This window comes from Garra rufa, chromosome 10, assembly GCF_049309525.1.
Source record: "Garra rufa chromosome 10, GarRuf1.0, whole genome shotgun sequence".
Classification (NCBI taxonomy): Eukaryota; Metazoa; Chordata; class Actinopteri; order Cypriniformes; family Cyprinidae; genus Garra; species Garra rufa.
The window spans coordinates 28,163,876-28,183,012 of NC_133370.1; the positions used below are offsets into that span (position 1 = coordinate 28,163,876).

General features: G+C 38.4%; 1 protein-coding gene across 1 annotated transcript in view; it reads left to right on the forward strand.

The window, feature by feature from the left end:
* Positions 1–19,137, forward strand: part of tgfbr1a (transforming growth factor, beta receptor 1 a) — a 46,972-nt gene that overhangs the window by 18,392 nt on the left and 9,443 nt on the right. The window contains exons 2-3 of the mRNA XM_073849416.1: positions 10,881–11,114; positions 18,054–18,293. Of these exons, the coding sequence (XP_073705517.1) occupies positions 10,881–11,114; positions 18,054–18,293 (474 nt within the window). The remainder of the gene's footprint in view (positions 1–10,880; positions 11,115–18,053; positions 18,294–19,137) is intronic.

The window sequence follows — 19,137 nt, forward strand, 5'->3', positions numbered from 1 at the left end:
ACATCCCTGCAAAAGTACCAACCCAGTGTTTACAAAGTGAACATGCAAAGATCATCAAACGCTTTTTCCGAAAAAAAGTAAAGAGTTTTTTGACCTACCCCAACTGTCATAAACAGGAATACACAGTTCACGCAGAGCTAGACAAGATGAGCATTTGAGGTAAAAAACTATAGAAATTGTCAAATTTTTTTTTAGAAAATAACCAATCGTTTTGCTAGATAAGACCCTTCTTCCTTGGCTGGGATTGTTTAAAGCCCTTTGAAGCTGCATTTAAACTGAGAAATTTTGAAATGTTTTCCTTAAAAAAAAAAAAAAAAAATTCTTTACTACTGAAGAAAGGAAGACATGAACATCTTGGATGACAAGGGGGTGAGTAAATTATCTGCTAATTATTGTTCTGCAAGTGAACTTTAAAACCAAAATGCCAGTGTAACTGGTTTGATTTGATACTGTTAATACCAGTTTCTTCTTGTAATTTAGACTTCAAGTCAGATTTAAAGGAATGAATCACCGCAAAAAATGGAATACAAAAAGAGATATTTCAAACAATATCCTGGAGTTAAAGGTCCCATATTGTCAAAATCAAAATTTCCTGGCTTTTTTCATGATAACTGAGGCCTAGGGGCTAACTACCATATGAGTTTCAAAACAGTCAGTCCACAGTAAAGTGCACACAGCCTGCTTAAAGTAGCTGTTAATTTTCACAAGCCACTGTGACTTCCGTACAGATGTGACGTCCTATCTACTCAGTCACCGCCTTCAGTCACCACCCCAGCACCAATCACCGTACCACCCTCCTTTTGTCAAACCCAGACAATAATATCGTGTCCATAACATTGCTAAGCAACAACAACACGAAAACAAGCCGAGAAAACCCTGTTCAGTCTATAGATGTCGAAACTACATCATTGCACAGGTTTCAGAACAACGTGAATATAAGAGACCACTGGCACGTCAACTTCAGCCTCTTTCACACAGCGATTCCGGTAAATACACGGATAATGTGTCCCATGATTTGTTCCGGAGTTGTTTGATTTGGTTCATTCACAGTTGTTTTCCGGGATCTGTGCGTGCTTTACACACAACCCATAAAGACGTGTGACGTTCGGATGTGAGATGTAATGCGACGCGTACGTCTCACTAAACTGAAACTAACCTGAACAAACTGTGCTTCAGCGCTGATAGCTGGCTCTGTCTGATCGCTGCTTCATTCCACTTTGCACATATTTTTTCGTTGTGAAGAGTCACATGATAACGTGCATCATCACTACAACACTGCCTTTATGGTTCTGGCTTTTGTTCACACAGCGCTCGTTCACGTAATTTTCCAGAATCAGCGCGCATTGTGAAAGGGGCTTTACTAAAGCAACAGTTATGTAGCTTACTGCATTCGGTGTTTGAAAAAGAAAAAACATTAATGATAATTCTGAAATATCCTGTTGAGTATCAGCAGGCTAGGCTCTCTCTATGGCTCTGAGTTCGGCTACAGCATACATGACCATAGTTACCTGTGGTTGACCTGGCTGCGCGTCACTCAGAAAACAACAGGCCAATCAGAAGAGAGGCTCATGAATGTTAATTAGATGGGCCAAAATCGACCTGTTTTTGACAGAGCTCCTAAAAAAGGAGCTGTAAAAATATATTGAGATGGATTTTGGCACTTATACCGCAAATATATATTCTAAAGGACATCAACAACTAAAATAAACCTCCAGAAATGTGTACAATATGGGACCTTTAATGAAAGTTAATGAGCTCTAAAATGACAAAAAAAAGGTGCTCTTTTACAAGTGTTTTGAAGCCATACAGTAGATAGTTGTGAGATTGAACAGACTAAAATTTCAGTTTTAGCTCACTAAATATCTTGTAATTAACCCTAATACTCCTTAACATGTTTTTGAGAGTTAATGAATATTTTTTTTTGAGTCAGATCTTTTATCCAGGTCAAAACTAGCCTGAAGGTTTTTTTTTTTTTTTTTTCAATCAGATTTTGTTCTTTAGTTTAGCTTATTGATTCATGAGGTGGACATGTATGAATATTGCATGATTCATCTAATGGTCGTTTTGTGTCCTGTTTTAAGTTTAAAAGCTCTGGTTCTGATTGGTTTGCAAAAGAGGGACCAGCACATTATCCAGGATATCCAACCTGATCTCATGACAAAAACATAGCTGTGGGAACTTTTTTACAAGACACAAAATATGTACCACCATTTCGGGACATTCGATGTGAAATGTCCACTAAATGATGATAAAAGAGTGTTTAGTTTTTTTTTCCCAGATGATATATATGGTTCGTTTTACATGACGTTGGTTTTGTACGTGTCACTGCAGTTCTGACCTGAAATGTCCATTGAGTGGCGCTATAACTCTAATGCTCCGTGACGTTTTAAAATAACATACCATCTGCACTACACCTAAACCTACCTGATAGTATGAACAAAACCGAATGTGGTGAACATGATCGTAAGCATGCTGTTTTATCTTGTATTTTCATCTCTCATCTTTCATCTCTTCTATTGTGAGACATGTTTTTCACAGGATTCGTACCAAAGGATTTCCACATCCTAAGTCCAGTTCCATTCTGGCTGAGTTATCGAGCAAATATGTTACATCCGGAAAGCAAAACATATGGAGCTGTAATCATAACTGTGTACAAAACGATTACAAGTGCTCAATGTTTTACTGTCTCTAGTGTTCGTTTCTGTTGGAAACTGCGGTGATATGTACTGTACTTGGATATGAAAAAGTTCTCACAGGTACGTTTTTGCCATGAGAATAGGTAGAGGAGTTCACCTTGTACAGCTTTAAAAGTAAACACATTGGCAACAAAAAGTATGTGAACCCATTAGTTGGTTTTCGGCATTGATTGGCCAGAGAAATGTATCCTCATTAAAATCACAAGTATTGACAAACACAATGATTGTTAAGCTAATAACACACAAATAATTATAATCGTTCCTGTCTTTATTGAACACATCCCATTAAACATTCACATTGTTGTAAAAAAAGCAAGTGAACTTTATCTTGTTGCTTGTTACCTGGATGATTTTAATGAGATATTCATGAACTCTTCATGAGACCCTGGTTTGCCCTAACCAGTTAAACTGCCCACTGTTCAAGAAGGATGCTCAAGAAGGAAATAGAACAGGATGATTGGGGTAAATCATGCTTGTTTTGTCCTCTTTCCCGTAGCTTCTGAAGGGCAGTACTAAATGGAAAAATATGATATTTAAACAACACAACATTTTATAAAATACACACATCATCATTTTGTTGTTAACAAGTAGGCAACAACAAGGAAGAAAGTCTCTTACAAAGTTCACAGACTTTTTCCACAGCACCGTGAATGTTTAAAGGGCACCTATGATGGAAAATCCACTTTTACATGGTGTTTGAACATAAATGTGTCTTGTCAGTGCATGACACAACCACCCTACCATGCAAAAAATCCACCCACTCCTTATTTACAAATCTCAGTCTCACTAGGCATGCCATTTTGATTCTCTGAGCAGTGTGATGTCACATTGTTTTGGCCCTGCCTACAGCCGCAGACTGACAGTCTTGCATTGCCATAATTTTCACCCTCATCGTGTTGTCTTCGGTTGTAAGCTGTTCTCCATTTTCCCCGTGCTCGAGCAGCTGTACTGTCAACAATGTCTCGTAAGCAATTCTGGTGTTTTGTGTTTGGATGTAAGACTGAACATAAGAGTCTTCATTTGAAAAAGTCACGGTTTCAAAACCGCAAACAAAAAAAGTTATACCGTTCCTACGATATGTGCATTTTCTGTGTCGTCAAAGTGAAAGCGCAGGACTCGCTACTAGGTTGTGTGTGTGCGTACCTGCAGCGAAAACAATGCAGCCCCTCCCCCAGCGGTTAGTGCTGCATGCGCGTGTCTGTGATTGTGCACGTGCTCCGCAGTCAGTGAGACTCAGCAGTAATATAAGTTCAGGATGGCCGAAGGAGGTGAACCCCCACAACACAGAGTGGGGAATAGTAGACTATATACACTAAGGTTACGTTTCTGTGATTGAACATTAGTACAACAATTAAGTTAAAGTGAAATCACGTCTTTGCTTAAGCCTTCTGGTACGTTAAAGGTGCAGTGTGTAGGTTTTTGCGGCATCTAGTGGCGAGGTTGTGAATTGCAACAGTCCACCGCTCACCCCTCCCTTTACAGAACTACGGAAGACAATACATGATTAAAATCTTTTTTGACAGCAACGAATAATGAGATTTCTTTTAAAACGTAATTTAAGGAATTATATTTACTTAATCATTCAATAAAACTTTGTTATTGTGAATATTACTGTTACTTGTTCATCATTGTGTCAGTGTTTTTTTTTTTCGCAAGCTGATAATTCTAAGTTAATAAAAACATAATGGTTCATTAAGGTCTTTATGCACCCCTGAAAACAGTTATTGCACCTCCGTCTAGAGATCATCTTAAATATTACACAGTACACCTTTAACATCTTTTCAAAATCATGGCATTAAAAAAAAAAAACTCGCTGGCTCCCACGTGTCTTTGAGTGTTTGTTTATTTTTGGAACTGTCACTAATGGTCATATTTTTGCTTTGATTAGTGATTGCATTTTTTCCATTAAGAAGGATTTGTTTTTGAAAATTTTATTTTGTTGATTATTGTTGAGCTGCAGGCTTAGGCTCACACAAGTGACTGAAATTTAATTTAATTAAGAAGATTCAATGATTATTTTAATTATTTTGCCTGATGTTCCATGTTACAAAATGTTCTATATGTTTCCTAAAATAAAATATACTGTGTTCAGTTAAAAATATAAAAAAATAGTTTTTTTACCCAGACATTTAAATATAACATTGTAGAGCAGTAATTACAATACAGTGATACCGTGAAACCGTGATATTGTTATCCAAGGTTATCATACGTCAGAATCTTATACCGGCCCATGCCTATATACTATACACATGAATATACAGCTAATTTGCGTTTAAAGTGATACACATCAAAACGGCTCTTTTTTTAGATGGGCCTCAAAAATGACATTTTCTAGATGTTATAATAAATAGTCTGTGGGGTATTTTGAGCTGAAACTTTACAGACATATTCTGGGGACAACCAAGACCAATTTTATATCTTGTAAAAAGGGTCATAATAGGTGTTGTAAAAACGGTCATAATGGAACATGTTAAATAAAGACATATATATATAACCGTTTCTGTGTCATTAAAAAATGCTGAGTTAAAAACAACCCAACTTGGGTTATTTGGCAACCCAGCCTTGGTTAACAATTGTACAGAACACATGCTGGGTTATTTTATTTAAGTCATATTGTTTAAAAAATATTATATTGCTGTTTTAAAATGGACTTTAATTTGGTAAAAAAAAAAAAAAAAACACCTAGAATTACTAGAGGCAACAGCAAAATCAAAAGATAAACATTTATTATTAAGCATGAACACATGAACAAAATAAAAGACAAATTGAATTTATTTGGGTAAAAAACAGCATAGTTAAAGTAAATTTACAGTTCGCCGCCATCTTGAATTTAGTCACAATAAGTCGAGTGACGAGCAGGAAGGAAACTAAACTACTACTTCATAAAACTCAGTAGCTTCATCATCCGACATCCATGCAACTGCCAACTGTCTGCACTAACTCCAGTCCAAAAGTAACGCGAGTACTCACGTGACTTATCAGGTTGTAGTTTCCTTCCTGCTCGTCACTCGACTTATCGTGACTAAATTCAAGATGGCGGCGAACGGTAAATTTCCTAAAGGTACTGTCTGTATAAATCCTCTTGTAAATAAACTACCAGTGCTTTTTCAAAGTTCTCAAAGTCTCGTTTTAAATGTCAGGGCCCTTGGAAGTCTACCAATGAAGTGTGGAGCTACTTTGTGCCTCGTAAATGGTGTAAAACAGTGATTTATTTACATGGCTAGTCCGATGCCCGATGCACCCTCAAAGACAACCTGTTGTTAGCATCGGCTAACTAGGGCCAGATTTCGGAGTGCAGTGGACAAGCCGAGATGAGCTATGAAAGGTAAGTTCACACTCGGTATCATGATTCATTACACTTTAGGTCAATATCACACCGGACTTCTCCTTTAACAATATTGCATACATCTAAACTCATTTAACAAGCATTTTATACATAACAATGTAACATTTAAAAGTAGCATTTGAAATGTAGTGTATTCAGCCAAAATCTGCAGCGGTGAAGGGCTGCTATTCGCCGGGGTAATTGCGAATTTCAGATCGCAGCCTCATGTTTCACTTTTAGCTAAAAGATGCCGTGACTGACTCCAAAACTGGCCCAAGAAACAGTACTGACATTAGAGAGCGTCATTTAATATCAAACTAAATTTAAGTCGGTACAATAAAGAATAAAATCCATTTATTTTATTCAAGACAAAAGGCATTTCCATCCTGAAAAAGAACCGCTGCTGACACAGCTGACTGACATCTTGTCCTTATGTTGCTTTGCATAAAGAAATACAACTTACAGCACAGTAAAGACTTTAAAAATTAAATAAATATATACAAACCTTAATTTCGCTGCAGAAGTGCACCAAATTGGCGGCTTGAAAACCGTACTAAATAAAATTACCCAACAAGTTGAACCCAGCATTTGGGTAAAAAAAATAAATAAATAACCCAGCATTTTTTAGAGTGTAGCTTAATCACATTGTGTTTGTTTATACTTGTAACTTTGATGAAGATCAGATGACATTTTGACCAATTGATGCAAAAAATCCACAACTACTTTTCTTACAATTGTAACTTGTGTGGTAACTATCCTTTTAGAGTCATTTCAGCTTACATCCTCCTCACAGTGACTTTCTTTCCCAGGTAAATAAGTGCTGTTGTGAAGCTTCGTCTAATTTTCCATTTCATGAAATGTTGGGATGGTGGTCCAATTACCACTGAAGTATTTTTACTCCTTCCTGCTGTTTTTCTTTCTGAGTACATGCTATTATCTGCATCTTGATGCCTGTATCTATGATAATTTCCTGTGGCATGTTAGCAACCAAAAGAGATATGCTTAACCAATTTAAAAAAAAATGCACTGTAATTAAACCAAAAGGAAAGGTTTATACACAGCAGAGAAGTGCAGGATGTTCTCCAAAACCTCAAGAACGTGATACTGTCAGGGGTGATTTTTGTCATTTGCAGCAGGTGGAATTTTTTAACTGAAAAGATTATTACAAGATCTGATTCCAGTGAGTTCATAATCACATGAGCTTCAGTGCAGTAAACAGGAGTCATTTCAACATCCCCTTGTTTCCCCAGAGACCACATTTATCATGATTGTGAATGTCATATGAAATACAACAATTAATTCTTACAGGAACATTAATTCTTACATTGTCTTAAATAAAACACAGCAGGAGTCATGACACTAGATGTTTATACGGTATACAGCCTGTGCAAAGACTTTACCATTGATTTCCAACTGCATTTGTCTCTCTCAAGAGACAATTGTGTTTTCATCCATCTCTGACTCTGTCTTTTATCTACATGGTCTTTATTGCCCCGAGTTAAGGAACTTGTCAATCTTGTCAATCATTTTTTAGGCATGAAAAATTGCATCAGGAGATAAAGCTGATGAAAGCAGCAGTCTGTTGGGAAAGGGCAAAGGGGGAGGGATGGATGTGATTTGTTTGAAGCCAATCTGTGAATGTAATGTTAGTTCTCTTCCTAACAGTAGATTAGATGTGGTTAATTGATAGTTCACCTGCAAAAAATCTTATCATTCACTCACCCACAAGTCTAAACAACACTGAATCTCTTTGGCTTTTACTGTATGGACAATAAAGAAAGAAAAAAAAATAATAATATTGATGAATTTAAAATGACAGTTTTCTTTATTAATATATTTTAAATGGATTTTATTCTTGTGATGGCAAAGCTGAATTTTTAGCATCATTACTCCAATCTTCAGTGTCACATGATTCTTCAGAAATCATACTAATATAATGATTTGCTGATCAATTTTTAATGTTGAAGCAGCTTATTATTAAAACTGTGATTTCTGTCTTTTTTTTCAGAAAGAATATCATTTATTTGAAATAGAAAGGTTTAGCTTGTTGGAATACCGTACATATATATTCTCCCCGAAATAATGTGCATGGTTTACTGCATCTTTCAGCTTATTATTATTTCAATTCCAAGTTGTATTCTGACACTGGTTTAATTGAGGCCTGTGGCTGCTTGAGGTTTGGCACTGCTGTCTCTGCAGGGTAGTGTACTTGCATCTTTACAGCAGTGGGCTTCAGACGGTGTCTGCAATTGCACAGCCCGACTGGGAGCTGCGCTGACCGTCTCATCTTTCTGTGTAACTAGGTTATCAGGACATGCACAGTGATTTGAACTGGTGTGGAGCTTAGGTCTTTTTTTGAGTTTGACAACATCTGTTGTTTACCCAACAGAGTAGAACAAAGTATCTTCATTTGAAGGTATAGTTCACCCAAAAAAAAAAACTTCTGTCATTAATTAATTACTCACCCACATGTCATTCCAAACTTATAAGACCATCTTTGCAACACAAATATTAAGATATTTTTGATTAAATTTGAGAGCTTTCTGACCCTGCATAGACGGCAACACAACTGACACGTTCATGGCCCAGAAAGGTAGTAAGGACATCAATAAAACAGTCCATGTAACATCAGTGGTTCAACTGTAATTTTATGAAGCTATGAGAATACTTTTTGTGTGCAAAGAAAGCCGAAATAATGACTTTATTCAACAGTTTCATTTGTCACTGTGTCAGTCTTCAACATGCGTTCATGAGAGTACCACATTGTGTCGGTCGACTGACATTGAAGAGAAGAAATTGTTAAATAAAGTCGTTATTTTTGTTTTCTTTACACACAAAAAGTACTCTCCTGGCTTCATAAAATTAGTGTTGAACCCTTTGCATAGGGCTGGAAAAATATGAAGTCCATTCATTCGCATTCGGAGATCGACACCTCTTGACTGGCAAGACGTCCACAAGCGGAAACTCAAACAGTGAAAGTGAGTTGTTCAAAAACTTTCTTTTTAGTAAACTCTGTGTACAGAAACAATGTTCTCAATGCTCGAGTTCATGTGTAGAGACCCAGGCGATACTTCGAGTCTTCTTAGTGTTGTAAAAATATCAATTTTGATGCGCTCAAAGTTATGCCCCTAGTACTCCCCTAGTCAATCTCAAAAACGGCTCGTTTGTCGTAATTATGCTTTTAGATATAAGTTTGTCCCGTTTACAGTAAAAAAAAAAAAACAGCCCAGGTTGCATTTTGGCAATAGTTATCCTTTAAAAGCAAGTACGGTGAATCATTTGATTCAGGACTTTAAAGCGCTGATCGCAAAAAATTTGATTTAGACATTTACATCAGGACATAGGAGAGCTTCACGGGATGCTTTATCCCCACCGGGAATAAAAATAATTCAGCAGAGGCAGGGATGCATAGACTAGAGCAAATCGAGCCCTGCTGATAGTGCCAGCTCATGTCCGCACACTGTCAAACACGGTACATCCCTCTGCTTTCAAGTTTATTCCATGTGCACTCAAATGCTTGACATGTTTCTCCCTTTACACACAACTGTTGTAAAACATTTGCTGCATGTCACGGTGTCTGAATCATTTCTCGTGAAATATAGCCACACTTTAGAACATTTAGTTTTTGGCATTTTAAGTTAAGCGTGTTTAATGTAGCTAGCTAAGCTAACAACCACCTGCTGCAGTCAGAGCAAGATAACGATAGTTGCTGCATTCACGCGCTTCTCGGATGGTTTCATTTCTTGTATCATCAAAGCTTTCCGACGTTCACGTGAGTTTTCTCATTCAGGAAATAATTTTTCCGATCATTCTGACACCCCATGAATGCAGTATTTAAATTTAACTAGCGATCATGCATGTTGACAAATCAATGCTTCTTACATCCGTGTCATAGCACCAGAAGACAAATATTTCAATAGACAGTTCAGGCACTTAAGTGGCACCGAAATGAGGCACCGAAATTCGCGTTCTGTTTCGGTACATACCGGTCATATGGGTACCGGTGCCGTATTAGCACCAGGTTTCGGTACCCAACCCTAGTGGCCGTTCTTTTTTTGTGTGTTCATATCGCTATCAGAATTATGTTGTATCGACAAAATTTGAAATATATCGTGTTTTGACCATATCGTCCAGCCCTAATGTCACTATTTTAACGATGTCCTTACTACTTTTCTGGGCCTTGAATGTGTCAGTTGTATTGCTGTCTATGCAGGGTAAGAAAGCTTTCGGATTTTACCAAAAATGCCTTAATTTGTGTTGCAAAGATGAGCGCTTTGTGTTCGTACTTGATAATGGTAAAATTGTTATTTGAAATTGTTAATAATGGCATGTCAAATTTTATGAAAAACTGCAATTGGCAGTCTAAAACTATTTAAATTTTCACATTTTTATTTTATTTTTTTATATCTATTATGCACATTGTTTTTGACCTTGTATTAATTTTAAAATGTAATGTTTTACTGGCACAACAAACAGTGTACAGCGTTATTGAAATATTAATTGAGAGACTAAATGAAAAAAAAATGAACTGAGTCTGAGTGAACAAGCTCAAAGATACTGATAAAAATTAGGTGACCAGTCCAAATGTTCTCTTATGCTTAACAACACCATTTATTTGAAATAGAAAACCTATGTAACATTATAAAAGATCAATTTAATATGTCCTTGCTGAATGAAAGTGTGTTTTTGTTTACAAAATCAGTGGTAGTGTACATTTTAACCTTATTTTCTTTATGATAAAAATAAAAAGTTTTATCTGTGTTTTTATCGTTATTGAATGGGTGAATCCACTTCCTATGCAACAAGCTGACTAAATGTGTCCTAACCTATAGTCTCTTTCTCTCTCTTTTCTCAATCAGGATTGCTGTGTTATTGTGAGCGATGTGTAAATCGGACATGCAACACTACTGGCCTGTGTTTTGCGGTCATCACAAAGTCTGCCGGACAGATTGTGATACAGGAGCGTCAGTGTATTCAGCAGGATGAACTTTACCCACTGGACAGGCCTTTCCAGTGCGCCTCCTCCAACAACGGCAAGCATCCGTACTGCTGCAACAAACACATGTGCAACGAGAGCCCAAAAGTCAGCCCAGGTGAGAGAATAATTCAATCATGATGACATTTAAGTGGGCTTGTTTTGTCAAAAGATTGTGCCTTTATAACTTTGTGAAAGTTTGTCACAACACCTGAGTTCATACTGGGATTTTATATGGATTTTATAGAGCGCTCACACAAGACCCATTGTTTCAATAATTTCTCAATTACTTTTGTATATGAAAGATACAAACCTTGGAGTGCACACTGACTCTTGCGTCACAGATAGGAACGTTTAGTAATCAATATATAGCTCTCATGCTCTTCACTTCACAATGATGCTAGAGACAAGTGCTTGGCTCTTTCAAGCCAGCTCTGTTGCTGAATTTTTCCATTAGTTTGAGCCATATGTTTTGATTAAAGAAATTGTGGTTTGAATCTTTGATGTATGTCCCTTCATACTCTATGCTTTTGCAGTCTGTTATAGATGGTTTTGAATAGAGCTGTACTATTGTGAGAGAAATCATAATAGTAAACTATTTCCTTGATATTATAATTAGTAGCAGGAATTTACAGTATGTCATGCATTATTTCATTTATTTATTGTTATTGAACATCTATCCGTCATTTTCGGACATTTTATAGAGAAAAAGTGGTTTATCAAACTTTATCCAAGGAAGCCAAATGTCTCTATTATTGTCACGATTTGAGCCTCCGTCGTCCTGTCATCACAAACTCTTGTACTACACACATGGACTTCATCCCCCACAAGCCACTGCACCAATCACTGCTCACACCTGCTCCTCGTGACCCACTGCACTGATTGCTGCACGCATCTGTTTCTCATTACACTGACTGTTCATAAACCACTCACACACACAGCTTCTTCGCGAAGTCTTGTATTGCCCCGGCTGCATTTCTGAGCGTTTCTTTCCGTGTTTGTTTTCCCGTGTTTTGATTCCTGGACTCCTTCCCGTGTTTGATTCTCGCTGCCTGCCCCGACCATTCTGACTGTGTTTGACTACGATTTCTGCCTGCCCCTTTGTGTTTGTTTGCCTGTACAATTAAATGCTGCATATGGATCCGCTCGTCTCAGACCATCCTTGTGACAGAAGACTCCACGGTACAGATCAGGCGTCTTAAACAAGGTGAGCGGTCTGTTGAGGAGTATGCGATGGACTTCATCGAATTGGCTAATCTGTCTACTATGGATGATGTATGCCTGATGATTTTCTTCCGTGGAGGACTCTTAGAGCCATTGGCTTCACTGATGCCTATGATCGAACCTAGCTGGACTTTACAAATTTATGTTGACATTGCTCTGCAAATAAGTGGCTCTCCTTTTACTGTGGGAATCAAAGAAGAGGACAACAATGTTCCCACAGTAAAATCCAGCTCAGAGCCACTACACAAGATGGCTGCCACGCCAGAGTCTGCACACAAGATGGCCGCCGATGTTCCTGACTCCCCGGCCAAGATGGCTCCGTCCAGCCTCCCAGAGCCTCCGCTGGTTCCATCCAGCCGTCCTGAGATTTCTGTCTGCCCTGTTCAGGCCACGGAGGCCATTTATGGACTGTATATTTTCCCCGTTTTGGCCACGGAGGCCATGTATGGACTGTCTAGTCTCCCACCCACCCTCCCCACTGCCCCAGTCCTACCACCTCTGTCTCCATCTGTGCCCTGGCTGGAGGATCCCTCACCATCGCCTCCAGCCTCAGAGTCCTGGACTCCGCCTCGGCCCTCCGACCCTGCGGCTCCACCTCGGCTCTCTGCTCCCTCGTCTCCGCTGTCGGCCGTCAGTCCACCAGCTCCACTGGGCTCCATCGTCCCTCCGGCTCCGCCCTGGTCGGTCGTCGCCCCACCTTCGCCTCTGGACTCTACTCCTCCGGCTGCGCCTCGTCGCTCCGTCCTACCGGCTCTGTGGACCTCCTCCCTCCCGCGGGCACAGCCTCGGTCCTCTGTCGCTCCCGCTCCGCCGTGTACCTCCGGACCTCCATCTCCGCCTTGGTCGCCAGAGCCTTGGGTTCCACCTTGGCCCTCCGGATCCTCGGTGTCGCCCATGACCTTCGACTCTCCGGTTCCGCCTCGGGCTCCACCGGCTCCACCTCCGTCGGTCGGCCCCATGGAGGAGCCAACCCTTCCTCCACCTTGGCTTCTCCCTCCGTCGGCTCCGCCTCAGTCTCCTGGTTCTCCACCTGCACATGGACCGGGGCCTCTGTGTTCATGCCTCTGTGCCATGCCCACTCCATCACTCTCCGAAACAGGTAATTGAAGCGTCTGGAAGCCGCTCTTAGGTGGGGGGCTCTGTCACGATTTGAGCCTCCGTCGTCCTGTCATCACAAACTCTTGCACTACACATCATGGACTTCATCCCCCACAAGCCACTGCACCAATCACTGCTCACACCTGCTCCTCGTGACCCACTGCACTGATTGCTGCACGCATCTGTTTCTCATTACACTGACTGTTCATAAACCACTCATACACACAGCTTCTACGCGAAGTCTTGTATTGCCCCGGCTGCATTTCTGAGCGTTTCTTTCCGTGTTTGTTTTCCCGTGTTTTGATTCCTGGACTCCTTCCCGTATTTGATTCTCGCTGCCTGCCCCGACCATTCTGCCTGTGTTTGACTACGATTTCTGCCTGCCCCTTTGTGTTTGTTTGCCTGTACAATTAAATGCTGCATATGGATCCGCTCGTCTCAGACAATCCTTGTGACAATTATGAGCCTTTCTTTTCCCAAACAATTTTGCATAGCATATTCCAAAATTTAATATTTCTTATCTTCATTATTGTGAATGTATAAATTCACTTAAAGTAAGGATAAAATTTGAGTGTTTAATGTTTTTAATGTTTAATTTAATTAAATTAGTTTTATGTTTGATTTAATAAGGTGCTCCAAGTACACAAGTACACCTCACTCACAAGTATACCAGCAGAATTGCTCCAAACAATGTATTTTAGACCACATAGAATCAAACTAAAATTTATTTAGACATCTTCAAAATTTCATACATTATCACAGTTTATTCACTATAGTTTAGAAAATGGTAATAAAATATTACAAGAGCTCAAGAGTTAAACTCTGTCAGAACAATTTAATCTTAATAATGTCAGATAACTTTCATAGAAAGGTATGTAACAAAACATGGAAAGGTCAAAGTGTCATATCAAGTTTACAAATTTTTTATCAGTTTTACTGGTAGTCTACTGTATGAAGTATTTTGGGTGTAATATGCTACCGTTTACTTTATTTTTCTATCTTCACCTACATAAATGAACCATAGTATCCTGCACCCACTAGTGAAAAAATATCAAAAATGATATCTGGTGTCTGTATAATTTTTGGTTTGACTGTATATAGACAGTCAAGCCCGAAATTATTCATACCCCTGGTAAATTCTGACTTCAAGTTACTTTTATTAAACCAGCAAGTTTTTTTTGGACCGGAGATGAGGCTTCTCCCAAAAGATAATAAGGCGATGTACAAGAGGCATCATTGTGGAAAAAATATTTCTCAGCTTTTCTTTACATTTGAACAAAAAGCGGCATGTCCAAAATTATTCATACCCTTTGCAAACTGTCACAGTCTATGGGAAAATCCAAAGTTCTATACCATTACAAATAGTCCACGCTGTTCTAAAGCATCATAATTACTCTGATTCATTGGGAACAGCTGTTTTAATCAACTCAACAGGTGAAAAACAGAAGCTCTCTACTGTTGGTTTGTGGACAGTCATGGCTAAGACAAAGGAGCTCACTGAGGACCTGCGGCTGCACATTGTGGTTGCTCACAAGTCAGGAAAGGGCTATAAGACCATATCTAAATGTTTTGAAGTTCCAGTGGCTACAGTGCAAAGTATTATTAAAAAATACAAGACGTTCCACACTGTGAAAAATCTCAGCGGATGTGGTCGGAAGCCAAAAGTGTCACCTGTGCTGGCCAGGAGGATAGTGAGAGAGGTAAAAAAGAATCACAAGGATCACCACCAAGGCCATCCTGATGAATCTGGGCTCTGCTGGTGGCAACATCTCAAGGCAGACAGACCAACGTACACTGCACACCGCTGGGTTCCACACAAAAGCCTGCTTGGCCTATGCTCATCTGGACAAGGAAGAAGACTTCTGGTCGTCTGTTTTATGGTCAGATGAAACAAAAATTTAATTGTTTTCCACAAAGATGTAGCCTTCATTTGGATTTAAAAAAAGGAGAAGACTTCAACCCTAAGAACACCATCCCCACTGTCAAACATGGTGGTGGGAACCTAATGTTTTGCGGGTGTTTTTCAGCCGGTGGACCAGGGAACCTAATCACAGTAAACAACACCATGAAAAAGGAGCAGTCTGCAGAGAAACTTGGCCTTGGGCACCAGTGGACATTTCAGCACGACAACAACCCAAAACACACAGCAAAAGTGGTGAAGAAATGGTTAGCAGACAAAAACATTAATGTTTTGCAGTGGCCCAGCCAGAGTCCTGACTTAAATCCAATTGAGAATCTGTGGTGGGAGCTAAAGATCAGGGTGATGGCAAGGAGACCCTCCGACCTGAAAGAGTTGGAGCTCATCGCTAAAGATGAATGGGCAAAAATAGCAGTGGAGACATGCAAAAAGCTGGTCAGCAATTATAGCCAATAAAGGATTTTCTATTGATTATTGAGAAGGGTATGAATAATTTTGGACATGCCACTTTTTGTTCAAATGTAAATAACATTATTATTTACATAAATAACATTTAATACATCATCTTATTATCTTCTGGGAGAGTCTGTCATTTTTTAATAAAAAAAAAACTTGCTGGTTGAATAAAAGCAATTTTTTTGCCAGGGGCATGAATAATTTTGGGCTTGTATATAAAAAAAAAATCCCAATCCCCTTGCATCAGAAATAAGCTTGATGGGAAAAGAGTAATGCACTTCTCAAAATCTGTTTATATGTCACAGATCAAAACAATCAGTCAGTATAAATCGATTTAGCCACTTTTCACCACAGGAGGTCAAAAACACCATCACAAGAGAATGAACAAATGATAAATAACATGCATGAAAATTCACGTACCAACATAATTAGCCCTCAACACAGTTTCACTTGCTTTTAAATGTTAATTATAGATCATTTCAATAGTTTAACCAAGATGTCTTGGTGCTTGTTCAAATTGACATGCAGAGGAACAGCGACTAGCATTAGCATGGATCAATAAACAAAACAGACAAGAAAAAAGTCCTGGTAATTTTGGTTAAGAAAGCCACTTTTTAATATTTTTACTCCTCTACACTTTCTAAAGTAAAAAGAGTGACTTTCAAAGTCTCAGTATCTTTCAGTGTATATTAAAATTTAGCAAGGTCGTTTTTTTTTTTCTTTTTGGCTAAAAAATGGATTTAGCAAGGCCAAATGCTCTAGTGCGAGTAATACTTTTCATTTCAAGGTAGTTCTTTATTGTATGAGTGTGTTTACAGCAGTAGTTCTCAAAATGTTTGCCTCAAAAGCCCCCCTTTGTCTGATACAATATTTGAAGGCCTAACTTCCATTCTGCCACAAAGCAGGGTATTCTTACTTCCACCCGCATAGTAAAGCACAAGTTTACCCAGACACTTGTACATCTGCCACCAATATGGTTAGAGGATGACTGCCGCTGTCTACCCTCGTCGTCATTCAAGGCAAGGCGTCATGAAGTCACTGACTCCCATGACTCTCCCACAGTGTTTGCTGTTTTTATTGAAGTTAGATGAACTTTGTTAAAAAAAAAAAAAGTTTGTTAGATATAATTCTCAAATAAACAAACATTTTAGACATTTACATAGTAACAAAGCCTTTTCATTCAATAATTAATGTACTGCTTATTTCTTGTACATACAGCACCTGTATGTACAAGAAAGATGTTCAACTTAAGCTTGTGCTATTTCAATATCAATAAAATGGGGTCTATATTTTTCTGCTTTATTTTGATAATGACACAATAAATACATTTAGTTTACATAAAAAGCTTTTACTGTTAAAAACAGATTTGTGAGCATTAAATAAATATAAAACATACATCATAGCTGTTTAAATAACATCGCATATAGCCTAGAACGAAAATAAAATACGATAGATCATAATGATCAATAATAATTCGCAAAGAAAAAACAGGGTGTACATGTAAAGTGAAATTAAACTGAAAAATTTAAGTCATTCTGTCCAAAGTCCAGTAGCAAAACTACGGTTTGACGGCAGGCTTTCTCGCATTGTTTCAATATAAAGCCATTTTATTTTTGAACTGGATAATACTGGGTTTCTATTCTATTATATTCTAAAGATTTAATATAAAAATATGACTTGTGTCCATGTAATTTTTCCCATAGAAAAAAAAACTATTAAATTCAATTCAGTTCTAGTTTATTTGCATAGCGCTTCTCACAATACAAGTCGTTGCAAAGAAGCTTTACAGAAAATTAAAGTTTCTACAATATATTAGTAGCTTATCAGTGGTGACTATGTCAAGTTGATGAACATATGGCAGAAATGTACAGTAAAATCTAGTTTAATGGCATGTAATCAACCAGTGAACGCTATTTACAGCAATGATTATATGTTGCAATCACTTGCATGCAACTGTATGGAGAATTTCATTTACACAGTGCACTCACAAATGCATTTTCCAGAATAACAAGTGAAACGGTTTCAAGTATATATTTTTTGTGTGGACATGTAATCATTATCATACAAATCTGAAAGCAAGCAGTTGCTGCAAGCAAACCTCTCATCTATGGCAGATGCAGAAAAACGTTCACAAAATAATCTGACTGTAAGTACATTATTAGTCTTAACTTAACTAAAACCTTTCGTATTTCAAGTTTTGCCACATTTTCCAGAGAAGTCTCTGGTGTAAAGGTATAACGGAAGTACCAATGCACTGCTTTGCGGCAAACCAGAAGTTAGCTGACGTCATTGTGAAAAGGGCCTATTGGGAACCACTAGTTTACAGCCTTAAGCATGTGGTTTGCTTTTTTCTTGTTTCAGAATTGCCTGATACTGAACCCCAGTCTCTGAGTCCCGTAGCCTTGGTCGCAGTAATTGCCGTCCCCATCTGCGTGCTGAGCTTTGTGCTGGTGCTGCTCTTCTACATGTGCCATAATCGATCCATCATCCACCATCGTGTGCCAAGTGAGGAAGACCACACTATGGACCACCCATTCCTCGCTGATGGCACCACGCTGAAGGACCTCATCTATGACATGACCACTTCTGGATCAGGCTCAGGTATTTTTGCTTGTTGTTGTTTCCCTTCTCTGCTTTCTAAGAACCCATCGGTAGCATTTTCACGTATTATGCAAAGATTCTTATCAAATCATCAAATATTTTTGATGTATTTGCACATTTTTATGCTTGTAATACCTATCATAAACTCCAAAGTACGCTCAAGCCAATTTCATTTTCCATAACTTTGTTTTCAGAGCCCCTTTGGGAACAATTGAAGATTTGTAAATTGACAGTTTAATGCTTTCCGTGTGTTATAAGCCTCATGCCAAGCTGGAATCACTGCAGGCTTTATCGCTAGTTCGTGATTTTAGTCCAAAAGCTGTCATCATTGCATTTTGTCCAAGCCCAGAAACACTGTATATTTGGCAGTGCCTCTGATGGAGCATTTGTTTTTTAGCTTTTGGATGACTGTCATGATCTCATTACAAACATTGTGCATTGTATACGTCAAGGGTTCAAGGTTTGGCTGGTTTGCATGGTTCTGTTATCCCCTGCTGGCAGATGGCATAATTACACCATTATGTGTCAAAGGAGCATCTTTCTCCTTTAACAAGTAGACATTGCGGTAACACTTTATAATAACTATCCGTTATAACTAGTTAATAGATCATTAATAAACTGTTAGTTAATGAGTTATAATTGACTTGTTAAATAACTGTTAATAGTTTGTTAATTATTTATAACTGTGCCTTATAGATGGCCAATAGATAACTTACAAACGGTTAGTTAACAAGTTATAAATGACTTGTTAACTGTATTTTAATGATTTATAACTATACCTAATAAATTAGTAATAGATCATGAACAAGCTGTTAGTAACTTACTTACTAAGGACTTAAGTATC